The 14,532-nt window shown below is 35.4% G+C and overlaps 2 protein-coding genes across 6 annotated transcripts in view; one reads left to right on the top strand and one right to left on the bottom strand.

The window, feature by feature from the left end:
* The window catches only part of MTTP (microsomal triglyceride transfer protein), a 57,543-nt gene extending 53,822 nt beyond the window's left edge, over positions 1-3,721 (bottom strand). For 2 of the 3 annotated variants that reach the window (XM_011943189.1, XM_011943191.1), the window contains exon 1: positions 3,558-3,721. The gene's annotated coding sequence lies outside the window, so the exon portion shown is untranslated. The remainder of the gene's footprint in view (positions 1-3,557) is intronic. The other variant, XM_011943190.1, reaches the window with a different exon arrangement.
* A 20-nt stretch (positions 3,722-3,741) lies between these two features.
* TRMT10A (tRNA methyltransferase 10 homolog A (S. cerevisiae)) overlaps positions 3,742-14,532 on the top strand; it is a 14,909-nt gene continuing 4,118 nt past the window's right edge. The window contains exons 1-6 of one of the 3 annotated variants that reach the window (XM_011943187.1): positions 3,742-3,886; positions 8,089-8,296; positions 9,244-9,406; positions 10,031-10,102; positions 11,216-11,290; positions 13,491-13,640. In XM_011943187.1, coding sequence (XP_011798577.1) covers positions 8,112-8,296; positions 9,244-9,406; positions 10,031-10,102; positions 11,216-11,290; positions 13,491-13,640 — 645 coding nt within the window. In that variant the 5' untranslated portion in view covers positions 3,742-3,886; positions 8,089-8,111. Of the gene's footprint in view, positions 3,887-4,067; positions 4,242-8,088; positions 8,297-9,243; positions 9,407-10,030; positions 10,103-11,215; positions 11,291-13,490; positions 13,641-14,532 lie in introns of those variants that run through there. The other 2 variants (XM_011943188.1, XM_011943186.1) reach the window with 2 other exon arrangements.

Below are 14,532 nucleotides of genomic sequence, written 5' to 3'. Positions count from 1 at the left end.
TCATCTTCAAATATTCATTTTTGAATCATTTTCATTTTTATGTTGTTCTTCAATATTTTCTATTATTTAAAATTTGCTGTTTTGAAATATTGTATTATAGTTTTCATCCATTTTTTTTTTTTTTTGCTTCATATTCTCTTTTCTATTATAGCAGCTTTAAATGAAATTTGACCACGATCCTTTTCTGTGGTGCATTAGACTAATTAAGTTATGCTGTATTTTTAAGAGGGAGGATTGGGTAGAATAGCTTTTCCAGTTTCATGGCTCTAGAGGTACCTTTTCTAGTATTTCATAAAATGACACACGTGTCTTTATATTTTCTGAGATCTGTCTCCTCTCTATTCTCCCACTTTTATCTGCATCTGCTTTTTTCTTGGCCGCTATTGTCTCTCTTCTGTTCAATTTGGATTCAACTTTCAGCAGTTTCTCCTTAGTGTTGGGCTACGTTCAAGAATGGAGATCCAGTTTGTTGGTTTCGAGACTTCACAGGCCTCACGTCCCTCCAGCAGCTTCAGACCCTCCTGCTCATGCCTTCACACTTAGCTGAGTTTAGAGTCAGATGAACAACCTGCCAGTTTTGCCGCCGATCTCACATTGGTTTCCTCTGTTTTTTAGTGATTATTTGTTTGGCAGTTTTGGGGCCTTCCCATTCTGAGGGTCTTCAGATGATCTGTTGTTTTCCCACCACTCCCTCCTACACAGTTGCCGATATTACGTTGGGTTTGCTCCTTCCTGTTCATATTTTGAGGTTTGTAAGGATTCCTTTTCACCTAGTCATGTTATAGCTATCTTCTGGGATTGTTATTGTCTATCCTAGATGCTTTACCTGTTTTTATGAGGAGATTCAGGAGGTTCACAGACTACACTGCCTCTCTAATTATCTTCCCAGAGTCTTCAATATTCATATATTACTTGGGAGGATACGAGTAATATGTATGTATATGTAAATGTACAAATATATTTTAAACTTTTTTTCTGTATTTTTGGAGTCAGTCGAAATGCAAGTTGAAATGATTATAGATGAGTGGTCGATTCTTCCTTTTAGCTACGTTTCAAGTCATGTTTAAAAATGGGTTTCTTTTTGGCTTTCCTAGACTGAAATTAAAGTACTCACAAGTGTTATTCTATTTCCACATCTCCTCACTCCCAACTTGCTGAAGAGTATCCTAAGACTTAAAATCAGAATTAAGCTTAAAATAATGAAATTTGTAATGATTGCCCAATATTTTGAAATCAAAGTTATGGAGGGGTTCATAATCATAGTTATTACTGTATTTTTATGTTCTAAAGTTCCAGTTCTATCTGTGGCCTCCTTCTTATTCTACAAACTAGGGTCCAATTTAACAAACTGGTTGTCAATTGTCTGAATATGGCCCACAGACATGTTTTATTTAGTCTGCTCAGTATTTTAAAACAAACTAAATAACTGCCAACACTTTAAAACCAGATTTCATATTTACGGCTGTTCTTTAAAAAATGATGCCATTAGGCTCATATTCTGGTGCCATTAGGCTCATATTCTCTCTTGGAACTTGTACCCTGATTAAAGAGGAAATGCACTCTCAGTTTTGTAATACTTTGCTTCCAGACGCTTCTCTCATTTGCTACCTTCCAGTCCCCGTAGATAGTATGCATTTGTAACCCACGGAGTAGTATCTCTTTGAGTTCAACCTCTTATATTGGCTTAAACTACAAGTATGTGCTCATTCTTTTAAAAATCTGTTTCTACTCAGATGTCCTGCAGACTCCCCAGAATCTATTATTTTAAAACAAAACTATTTTTTCAAAACCTATTTTTCTTCCAGTATTCCCTAAATGACCCCGGTAATGTTACTGCATTGCTACAGTTGTCCAAGTTAGAGAAGCCCTTAGGGTTTTTATCTCCTTCTTCTTCCTCATTCTATCCACAGCTTTTCAGTCATGTGCAAAACTATGACACGCTTTTTTGCTTTTACTGTTCCCAAATCTTAAACTTCTTTAATTTTCTGACACCTGTACAACTCCTACTTACTTTCCAAGATGAAACAAAATTATTTAATATCCAAAACTATGTCCTCTGCCTCAAGGAGCATTTAGTTGCTTCTTTCAAAGTACAAGCATCTCAAGTACATGTTGTATTTATTTACTGCTGGCTCCCCTATTAGATTAAGGATTCCTTAAGGACAGAGAGAATGACTTAGTCATTTCTGTATCACCAGTACTAACACAAAAAGTATAGAACTCGATACATGTGTCAAATAAATACATAAATTTTACAAATCAATGAAAATATTGTTTCATATTATTTCACCTTCTTAAACTTTCTACGTTTCAATTTTTTGTTAAATTGACTTTTTTGGTGGTGCTTTTTTGGTGCTTACTTTGGATTAATACTAGAATCATTTTAAATTTTGCACCAAGTGACTACAAAGTTAAATGTCTATGTCAAAAAGAAAATTTATTGACTTCATTATTAGAATATGAAGGGTTTTTTGTTGTTGTTGTTGTTGTTTGCTTTAAAACTTTGCTTAAAATATCTAAGGATGCCAGGTAATAACTCTGAAAAAAATGTATAATTATTTATAAAACAGATCCCATAGGAGCAACTGAACAGCTGTGGAAAGATTTGGCACATTACTTTGCCAGCCTGAATTTAATGACCTACATGTGAAGGGCTACATATCCAATTACTAATCCTCCCTCAGCTACTCTTTGCCCTGATATGGAGGCAGCTGAAAAAAGATGCCCTACTAACAGATCAGAAGTGGATCCAGATTTTTTTGCTAGTGCTTAGTTAACAAAGATCTTTTAGGTTTGAGATGAGGAAGAAACAGAAGAGGGACTCACAACAGTGTTATAGCTGACATAGTGTTTCAAGTAAAATTTAAGCGCTTATGGCAAGACTGACTTTAGTTTTGTAACTAGAAGTCAAAGAAATTTCGGCTCTTTTAGAGAACCTCAAATTCTGGATTTAATTTTCTATTCATTGAAGCCTTTAAACATGTTCAAATACCTTCAAGCATCAAGGATAATTTACTTCAAAATTATTTCTATATGAGAAGCCAGTCTTCTATTCAAAGATGCAAACCTCATTCTTATCTTCACATTCTGCAATAGTCACCTATTAGAAGTAGAGGGGGGAAAACTAAATAGAAAACGACAATCTATGGGATTGTGTTTCATTTCTCTCTCAGTTGACATGGTCTATATATAGCAAAAAGATTATATAAGGTCAAGTATTATAAACAATGAAATGTCATCTGATGTTCTGCAAAACAGCATAGGAAAAATAGCTCAAGGAATGAATAAAGAGTAAAGCTATGGCTGTTTTACTTCAGCCATAAAAAAGCCTTACAGATTCTAAATTCAAATGCATTTTACTGTGAATCTGACTCACTTTTCGAATTTAATTTTACACTTGAGCTATGTAAAATCATGTGATATGGTAATTTTCTGTATAAATTAAAAATAATATAGGCACGAGATGCGTTTCATTTTGAACACAAATTACGAGCCTTTCTTCGTTGTTTTGCATTTTTAACAGTGAGACTATCTTAATTCCTCCATCCAATACTCACAAGAATATATGAATGAATAAATACACGTCTGCAGGTACACACTTACTTCTTGAAAGTGAAAAAACAGACATCACCGCAACTACCTCCCACTCCCAAAACCCTAACTCCACAACCCGCCCCGCATAAACCCCTCCCCTTTCTCCCATTGCGGGGTCGAAACTGGCGCAGTTCGATGACGTAAGACGCAACCGCCGTAGCCTCCACTGTGTAACTACCGCCCTTGCCTCTGGGAATTGAAGTTTCTGCGGAAGGAAGCGTGAGCGGTAACCAGGCCAACCTAGAAAGGCTTTCTTTCTGAGATTTCACGTCCCTATCAACTCCTCAGCTCGGTAAGTGTCCTGCACTGGCTGGCGCTCCCCCGCACTATGATATTCTTTGGGTGCAAAGGGGCGCGTGCCATGCAGCCCCCGACTAGCAACAAGGGCTTCCGGGGTAGAGGGAAGCGGTGGTGTGGAAGTGGTTGCCTGCGGCGCTATTGCCGAAGGAAATGACGTCGTTGATAGGCTCCTCCCGCGGCCTACCCAGCTGCTCCTTGGTTCGCCAGCGGCAGCTTAATCCCACCTCTGAAATGCGTACGCTGGCTGGAAGCGTAGAAGGGAGAGTGGGCGAGGCTCCGCCCCTGTGGTGGTGCGCTTTTCGTTGGCGTGTGTTTTGGGGTTGCCCTCGGCCAGTAGTATGTTAAAAGTGAGTTTGCAAAGAATGAGAGGGAAATCTGTACTCTAAAGGGCCGGAAAGCGTGTTATGACCCTGCCACTTCGTGGCTAGAGACCGTGGGCTTTACCTCTTTAAAGCTGCCTTACCTCATTTTTCCTGCGAAGGGCTAATGTGACAACTCTCTGAAATGTAGAGAGCCCGAGGGGAAATTGCTGCAGGCGCTGTGAGCTGAGGATAGTTTTAAAAAGATCGAAGTGTTACTTGATTTCACTGAACTACTTTAAATTTTGGGAGTTTTTCTGGAGATATAAAGAGGATGGCAACACATTACTTGTCACTTTCTGAAAGAATCTCCTCTGCCCCTTGCATTCCCAACCCTCTGCTCAAAAGGCTTGGTAACTGAAGTGAACAAAGGGCTTTTCGCTGCTCCACGTTTAGCTAGCATGTCTTTAAAAAGGGCATTCCTGACCAGGCGCCGTGACTCACGCCTGTAATCCCCGCACTTTGGGAGGGTAAGGCGTGTGGATCACCTGAGGTCAGGAGTTCGGGACCAGCCTGACCAACATGGTGAAACCCCGTCTCTACTAAAAATACAAATTAGCCCGGCGTGGTGGCGCATGCCAGTAATCCCAGCTAAGGAATCTGAGGCAGGAGAACTGCTTGAACCCGGAAGGCGGAGGTTGCAATGAGCCGAGATTTCGCCGCTGCACTCCAGCCTGGGCGACCTAGCGAGACTCCGTCTCAAAAAAAAAAAAAGACATTCCTTCGCTATCGCTGTCAAGTCATTAATTCTAATCTGCATTATTCCCACATTCGTTGAGATTTTTCTGAAAGGGAGACTGTCATAAATTATGACGAATATTTATTTTATTCCAATCCATAAATTAATGCAGTTTTTAAAAACGTTTTATTTCTTTTGGTGCTCATTGATTTAGGATGTATCCTCCTTGCCTTAAGCTGTGCTAAGATGTGTAAATACAATGTGAGATAGTTTGTAAGTCCACCTGATAACCTATATCTGCAAATGAACCCTACAGATTTTTAAAGTTTTATGCAAAAGTAAAATTTCACACACACACATAGGAGGCGGAGTCTTGCTCTGTCGCCCTAGCTGGAGTGCAGTGATGCCATCTTGGCTCACTGAAACCTCTGCCTCCCAGGTTCAAGGGATTCTTCTGCCTCAGCCTCCCGAGTAGCTAGGATTACAGGCGTCCACCACCACGCCTGGCTAATTTTTGTATTTTTCGTAGAGACGAGATTTCGCCATGTTGGTCTCGAACTCCTGACCTCAGGTGATCCGCCCACCTCGGCCTCCCAAAGTGTTGGGATTACACGCATGAGCCACCGCTTCCTACCTCACACAAATATTTTTATAGTTACTGTAAAATACGTTCTTGAACATTTGTTGAACTTGGTTGAATGAATGAAAATGTACTGTGAGCATCACTGCATGTGAAAAAGGAATGAAAAACTGCCACAGAATTTTATCAATTATTGCCCAAACTAAAACGATTAGAAAGCAAGTATACCTAATAAAATGCTATGTTTTGCTTAACATGTAATCTGAACACGCTAGTACATAGTGCAGTGTAGATATACATTATACTTATTGTATAATGTAGACAGTGCGAGTTGGTAGATATCTTTGTAAAGTATACTATAAGGAGTAATTTGTAAGATAATCAAGCTGGCGTTATTTTTGTTGCATTTGTCTCAGTGCACCTGGCTTATTTAAGCCTAAAAACTTCACTTAGTACAGTGTGTTTTCTTAATTAGGAATAGTTTTTAAAAAGATGATGGTGATGATGATGGTGATGATGAAGATGAAGATGTTGACCAGCTCATGACCTTTCCTTGTATTTGAGAGACTGAAACGTTACTATACTATGACAGGTCAAATTAAATTTAACTGAAGACTTCTTGGATAGGAAAAGCAAATGCTCCCCCTGGTGTACATAAGCTGTAAAACATTAATTGCTTTTTAAAAAGTCTTCACGTAGGCCGGGCCTGGTGGTTTTTGTCTGTAATCCCAGCACTTCAGGAGGCCGAGGTGGGCGGATCACGAGGTCAGGAGTTCGAGACCAGCCTGACCAACGTGGTGAAACCCCTTCTGTACTAAAAATACAAAAATTAGCCAAGCATGGTGGCGCGCGCCTGGAATCCCAGCTACTCAGAAGCCTGAGGCAGTGGAATCGCCTGAACCTGGGAGGCGGAAGTTGTAGTGAGCCGAGATAGGGCCACTGCACTCCAGCCTGGGCGACAGAGTGAGACTCTGTCTCAAAAAAAAAAAAAAAAAAAAAAACTTAACATAGAGCTAATCAACATGTGCAGTTTTTGAATAAAATAGAGAACTAACTGAAAATAATGGCACAGATAAACAGATAAAATAATGCCTTCTTGGAATATTATTATTTCATGAAGAGAGCAGTTTGTTTTCTGTGAATTTTAATTGTGCTTTTCAGTTTCTTCCACCCGGTATTATTTTGGATACCTGCATTGCTGAATTTTATTTAATGTATTGTGTATTGAAAGAAAGGAAAATAAAAGTGATCCAGGGAATCGTATATATATTTAAAAATTTTTTTTCCATGTAGTCTTTTTGGGCTTACTCAGTTTCCCCACCTCCAGTTTCTTAAAGTGAGTGCTTACCTTACTTTCTATCTTTAAAAAAAAAAAAAAAAAAAAGTGCATTCAAGGCTATATGTTTATCTCTAATTACCTTTTTTTCCTTTATCTCTCTCATTCTGTTATCCAAGTCCTTACTGCTCCACCATATTGTTTTTTATCTGCATCCTGAGTCAGATTGTCAGGATGTCTTCTAAGTCATCAGTTACTTCTTGGGACTCCAGGTAATCTGGAGTTTGTCTCTTCTATTGAACTTTTTATGTCTTCATTTCCTAGTTTTCAAATTGTTCTTTTTCTCAGATTCTTGTTTTGCTTTTTAGTAAAGCCTGCTTTTATATCACAATTTTCTGTTTTGTTCTTATAGTTATTATTCCCTTATGACCTCTCTGAAATGTTTCAGCCAAAATTATTTTAAAGTCATTTTCAGATTGCCCTATTTTTAATTTGTATCAAGTGACTTTATTTCCTGGTTATTGATTTCAGTTTTAAAAATCAGTTCTGTCTTTTCAAAGTTTCCCTCATTCTACAGCATTAAAGAAGACTATAGAAAAGATGCTTTTCGTCTCTTTTTAAATTTTTTTGTTTTATTAAAAACATTTTCATTACATAACTTTAGAAAATGTAGAAAACTGTGGGTAAGAATTAAATGTGTGTGTGTATACCTTTTTTAAAAAGTTGATCGTAACATATATATTGTTTAATTTGGTTTTATTTAACATATAACCATTTCCCCTTACTAAATAATTTTGGATATATACATTTTACTGGCTGCTTAGTATTCCTTGCCCATGTTATAGATTAACCATAATTGTTTAGTTTCCTTTCACTGACATTCAGGAGGTTTCTAACTTTTCACTGTTTTTTAACACTGCATTCATTGCGTGTACTCCTGTGCACATTTTTGTGTTCATTTCTGATTTATTTACAGAAATTTAAGGAAATAAATTACTGGGTCAAAGGGTGTCTAAATAGAGATTTTAAAGCTCTTAAAACATATGTATGTCTTGCCTTCTGGAAAAATTGTACCATGACCACCAATAGTATATGAAACACCCCATTTCTTTAGACCTTTGCTAGCATTGCTGATGAATGATATTTAATTTATATTAAATGGTATTTAAATAATAGTTACCAATAAATGACATTTATTTGTCTAAGGTTTTATTTCTATTTATTGTATGGTTTAACGTTAATCATATTGATTGAGTTTTTTAACTTTTTGTGCTTGTAAATTATCTGTTCATGTCAAAAGTTGTTTTTCAGAGGCACCAAATAATGTCATCTGAAATGTTGCCAGCATTTATTGAAACTTCTAATGTTGACAAAAAGCAAGGCATAAATGAACATCCAGAGGAAAGCCAGAAGCCAAGATTAGGTGAAGGATGTGAACCAATATCTAAACGACAAATGAAAAAACTAATGAAACAGAAACAATGGGAAGAGCAACGGGAACTCCGCAAGTATGTGTTTCAAATGTATATGCTCTCTTCCTATTTAGAAATATGGAATGTTAGACCTTGCATAGCCCTTTGGCATATTAAATGTAATTTTGTTACTTAAAATTCATTTACTAGGTTTTAGACAAAAGCGGAAAGAAAAACGCAAGAGAAAAATATTGAAGCTAAAAGTGTATATTGTTAGCTAACACTGTCAACTGGCTGTTAAGACTATTTTTTAACATTATTATTGGGGTGTCTTTTAGCACTGCTGATGATCTTGCACTCAACACTTTTTCTCATGCAGAACCTTATTATGAGTAGCAGCACAATTTTTGAAACAACTGACTTAGATGAGGGATGTAATTAGTGTCCATGTGCTAGTTATGGAATAAAAACAGCCAACTCAGAAAGATCAAGTTTTGGCCTAACACTGATTTTGCCACAAGAACCATTGCAGGTTTTGGTGAAAACAGTTAGTCTAAATTTGTTACTATGATAAATGCCAAAGTTTGTGGAGAGAAAATAAACTATAGTTGGTATAAATTAGAGCAAAAGTATGTAATTTTTTTAATGAACAATTTTATTTTGCTTTTTTTATACCTTATAAATGTGGCTTAAAAATCATCTAGGTGAATTATGAAAGTGAAATTCAATGCAACTCAAACTCAGTATTTAGAGGGTTTTCTTAGGGATAATATGATACCAATAACAAATGAAGCTATTCAGGTAGTATAGTTAGGATTTAGACAGAAAGCTTTAGATCATTTTTGGAAGCTCATTTCCTTCCTATCTGAAGCTTTTAGATGTACTGTATAAAACTGCTAATACTTGACCATTTTTGAATGGTCACAGAAGTGACAATTTCATATGGCTTAACCTGATGATTTTTAGAAGTTATTGTTTATATAGAAGAGTTGTGAATAACTGAATACACAATAACAAAATGTTATTTCAATTACTAATTTTAGACAAAAGCGGAAAGAAAAACGCAAGAGGAAAAAATTAGAGCGACAATGTCAAATGGAATCAAACTCAGATGGAAATGACAGAAAACGTGTTCGAAGAGATGTTGTTCATAGCCCCCTTCGCCTTATTATTGACTGTAGTTTTGATGACTTGATGGTATTAAAGGTATCATGAATCATTGTCAGAAAAATCGTGTATATGAATTAGATTGAATCATTTTTGTTTTAATATGTAATATCCCTTTTATATAAATTTGTGTATTGAAATGAATCTTAAGTTTTTCAAAATTTCTTTCCCGTAAGTTAAATTAGCTAGCAAATTGCATTGATATAATAAATATGTATATTTATATGTGTGTGTGTCAGTATATGTGCAGACAGGAAAGAGAGACAAACACACACTTCACAGTCTAGATGACAGAACTGAATTAACCACTTATTAATCATAAAGATCTGTGGGGTTTTACCAGTGTTGTTGGTAAAACATGAAAATAGTAATATGGCTCTGAAAGTCTTTTGTTGTTGTTGTCTTTTAAGACAGTAACTTTTCATGAACTAGCATTTTAAATAAATACAAAATACGTAATAATGGGTCACTTACAGAGCATTAACTTACAGTAATTTTGTTAATGTAAGGAAATCAAATAACATTTATCAGAATGCATTTGTATTTAAGAAGAAAAATTGTATGTATATAGTCATCCCTTCTGCCTATTCCATTCCTTTAAGATCATGGAATGGCCATAGACAATTTTAATAACTTTGCTTTAAAAATTGAACTCTGTAATAGGACATAAAGAAACTTCATAAGCAGATTCAACGATGTTATGCAGAAAATCGACGGGCACTGCATCCTGTGCAGGTATGTCTGAAGATTAATTTAAAGCAGACTCTAGTTTTCTTTTATATCTTTTGTGGCAAAAGACATAGATAATTCCTATAGTCTTTGCAGGAGTCTTACAGATAATCTTTTTTAATGCCTATTTGAAAAATGTTTTCTGTTTTGACAAAAATAAAGCAAAATATTTTAAACATCTTTTAATGTTATCTTAGACACACTCTTTCCAGTAATCATCAGTCTTATACAAATTGGCCTTTTCATTGCCTGTAGTTGAATATCTTCTTTATGGGACGTACATATATTTTTATACCAGTTTCTCAGTTTACAATTACTTCCAGTGTGGGAGAGATTGGACGGAGAGGCAGAAGCTGTGGCTGCCATCGCTTGATATATGCTGTGGTATCTATTGTATAGGTTTTGTCTACTTAAAGGTTTTTAGTTTTCTTTTGAGTCACTGCGAGTTTTGTCAAGTCTTTTTTAAGCTGAGATGAGGGAGTGATTTGGGAGACTGTTTGGCTACTGTTAAGAATAACATCTTTCTGTTGGAATTCTAAGTGACCTAAAAATTAATACTGGCTCACTGATGTTAAGAACCAGGAACTGTTAATATATATTGGTTAGATATTTTGTTTTTACCAAGTAATAGTAATTTTAAATTTTTCTATTTTGTACTTTTTGTTTTATAGTTTCATGATAGTCCTTTTATCCCCATTTTTATCTGTAGTAGACCCCTTCTTACCCGTGATTCAAACTTAAATAAGTATCAGGGTTTAGAATCAAAGAAAAATTATCAAGACTTTGTATTGTTTAAAAAAAAAAGAGGAGTGAGAACTTGACATGGAAGCAGGGAATTTGCAGACAAGTGATGATTAAGGTACAGGCATGTTATAACTACTTGGGATGAAAATGTAAATGGGATACTGCAGCTACTGGGTTATGAAACATGCACACGAAACATACTGTTTCTGCCACAGTTTATTATATGTTCAAAGCATGTCACAAATTTTTTTTTCTAGATAAGTGAGAATATATTTTGTGTTTCATTGATCATCAGATGAGTAGATGAGAGAAATAAAACATTAGACTTAAATGGTCATTTGTTCTCTCTTTCTATACCTACAAATCTTTTATCAGTTTTACTTGACAAGCCATGGAGGCCAGCTGAAAAAGAACATGGATGAAAATGACAAAGGATGGGTCAACTGGAAGGTAATTAAAACAGATAAACACTCACATAATTCCAAGTAGTTTTTGTTTCTAAAGGTCTACATTTTGTACCTAAATTCTATATAATGCTACTTAATACAACAATCTCCTGATGCAATCTCTGAACCTAAGTCTAAGATTACAAATCAGAGATGCTGAAGAAGGGAGTGAGATATCTGGTAGCTTGTATTTGTTCTCATTAAATCTTACCTATTTTATGGTCAACTTTTAAAACATATTTGTAGAAAGAAATAATTTTAAGGGCCTTTATATCATTTCTCCCTGGCATACTAGCTATACATTATATGTTACCTATAAAAATGAAGTTGCTCTAAATTTTGGAAGTGTGCCTGTATTCTGTTTCTTCTTACCCTGTGCTGGCTACTAACTGCATGTGGCTATTGAACTTGAAATGTGACAGTCTGAATTGTGAATTGAGATGTGCTATGAATGTGAAATACATACAGGATTTCAAAGACTCAGTACCACAAAAGAGAGAGGAAGAATGTGAATATCTCCTAGATAATTTTAAAAATATTTATTATATGTTCAAATGATGAAATTTTGGGTATACTGTGTTAATAAAATAAATTGTTAAAATTAATTTCACCTATTTTCATTTTTAAAAATGTGGATGCTAGAATATTTAAAATTGCGTATGTGGCCTCACAATTTTTTCTATTGGACGAAATTGTTCTCAGTCATTGGTAAAGGTGACTAAATAGATTGGAATTGGTACCAGTCCCTGAGGAACTTGATCCTATTTAGAGAAGTACTGAGTTATCCCTATACCTTTTGTCTTTCTCAAAGTCAATTCTCTCAGTGACACATTTTCCCTTTCACACTCACTAATTCCATAACGAGAGCATTTATTTTGTTAATAGCCTATGATATGAAACATTTTCGAAGGTTTTTAAGTTTTTGAGTACAATATATTTATCAAATCCTACATTTGTACCTGTTTTTCCAAGAAGTAGTGTAATAAATTAAAAGAGGCATGTTTTAGTTATTTTGCAACTTGTTAAATTTATCATTTATACCATCAGCTTTCCAGAGAGACTTGAGATTCATTGGTCTGTAATTAATCAGGTTCCTCTTGGGGCCTTTATTAAATTTATAATATAACATTTTCCAGAAAAGTGGCTATTTATTAATTATACATTTTAGTAGAGAGTTCTTTTGCTTCATTCTTGGTTTCATTAAAAATTATGGATAAATGTCATCTGAGCCTGGTGATACATCTTTTATGCAATCAGTGTGGCTTACAAAATCATGACTGCCAGCTGTTGTTCAATTTTGTACCTGTGACCTGACAATTTTGGTAAAGAAGTTTTCTAATGTGTATCTCTTTGTAGAAACAGATACATGGAATTAATTAAATCTATAAGCTGTTTCCCTTTTTTTTTTTTTTTTTTTTTTGAGACGTAGTCTCTTGCACTGTCACCCAGGCTGGAGTGCAATGGCAGGATCTCGGCTCACTGCAACCTCTGCCTCCTGGATTCAAACAATTCCCCAGCCTCAGCCTCCTGAGTAGCTGGGATTACAGGCACCCACCACTATGCCCAGCTAATTTTTATATTTTTAGTAGAGACGGAGTTTCACCATGTTGACCAGGCTGGTCTCGAACTCCTGATCTTGTGATCCACCTACCTCAGCCTTCCAAAGTGCTGGAATTACAGGCATGAGCCACTGCTCCTGGCCAGCTATTTCCCTTTCATGATTCATGTAGATGGAGAGGAAGTAATTGGAGAAGGCATTCTTTCGTCGTAGAACAATGTAAGCAAATATGTGGCAGTTAAAATGCATTTGTTTTGTTGGAACAGGAAATAAAGTTGGCAAAGTAGATTAGTGCTATATTCAGGAAAGAGTTTTTAAATTAAGGAGTTTAGATTTTATCCCACAGAAAAAGATAAAACATTAAAAGTAGTGTTTTTAGAGCCTGCTATCAGTGTGTGGAAGTAGGTTGGAGGGGTCTGAGGCCAACAACGAGGAAATAAAATTAAGAGGCTATTTAAGCAATCAAAATGTGAGATGATAAGAAATTGATGTTGTAAATTCAAAATAATGCATTGTAATTATATTCTTTCAAACTTTGTTTCATATGTTTTTGAATGGATTTGTTTTGGGAAAATAGAATAATCATTTTTAGCCAGCTTTCATAAGGTCCTATTAATTAGTAATCTCTTTCCCCGTTGTCTTAAAGGATATCCATATCAAACCAGAGCACTATAGTGAACTCATAAAAAAAGAAGACCTGATTTATCTTACATCAGATTCACCTAATATACTGAAGGAATTAGATGAATCAAAGGCCTATGTGATTGGAGGATTAGTAGATCACAACCATCACAAGGTACTATTAAATTTTTATTTTTGCTTTTGCTTGTACTTAAAATTGATATATCACCATTTCCTGAAAGTAACAATAATACTAACAATAGCTGATGTTTATTGAGTGCCTACTATATGTCAGTCACCTTTTGAGCTAAGCAAAGTACTTCACATACATTAGCTTGCTTAATCTTTACTACAACCCAGTGAGATTAGTGCTACTGTTATCTACATTCCACAGGTAAGGAATTCACAGCGCAGAGAAATTAAGTCTAAAATCAACAGTAGTAGATGACAGAGCAGCTATTTGAAACCAGGCTGATTGCTCTGGAGTCCATCCACATGCTTAAATGCTATGCTTTATTGATAGAAGAATCTGCTGCTAATCAGTTGCTAAGCCCTTAAAACTTAACTAGTTTTTAAATATGTTATTTTCATGGGATGTTTTTTCTATTCTCTTTCATTTATACTTTTCTCTCTTCCCATCCATACCTTAATTTGGATGAAAAATTACAGAAAAGCACTTTCTAAAAGAAAATGTCATTTTGTACTTTGCCAGTTACATTGCAGCATGCAAAATTCTTCATATCTGCTTGTCCAGTATGTTAGCTCTGTGGCTGTTGAGCACTTGAAATGTGTGCAGTATGACTGAAGAACTGAATTTTTTAAATTGTAATTAATTTAAATTTAAGTAATCACACATGGCTACCAATTGGACAGTTGCAGCTCTATTGCATCATAGGGAATTTTATCAGAATGATCTTTAGCCTTTTTATTTTTTTCTTTGTGGAAAAATTCTATTTTGTTATTTATATAGAACTACATTCTTTATCATGTTTATGTTTCTCTGAACTAAAACAATTTTGTTTTCAAAAGCACCTGCTTCAATCTATTATTATTTGCCCCCCCCCCCC

This window comes from Colobus angolensis, unplaced genomic scaffold (assembly GCF_000951035.1).
Source record: "Colobus angolensis palliatus isolate OR3802 unplaced genomic scaffold, Cang.pa_1.0 Scaffold217, whole genome shotgun sequence".
In the NCBI taxonomy this organism is placed as follows: Eukaryota; Metazoa; Chordata; class Mammalia; order Primates; family Cercopithecidae; genus Colobus; species Colobus angolensis.
This window is presented reverse-complemented; position numbering and strand designations above follow the sequence as displayed.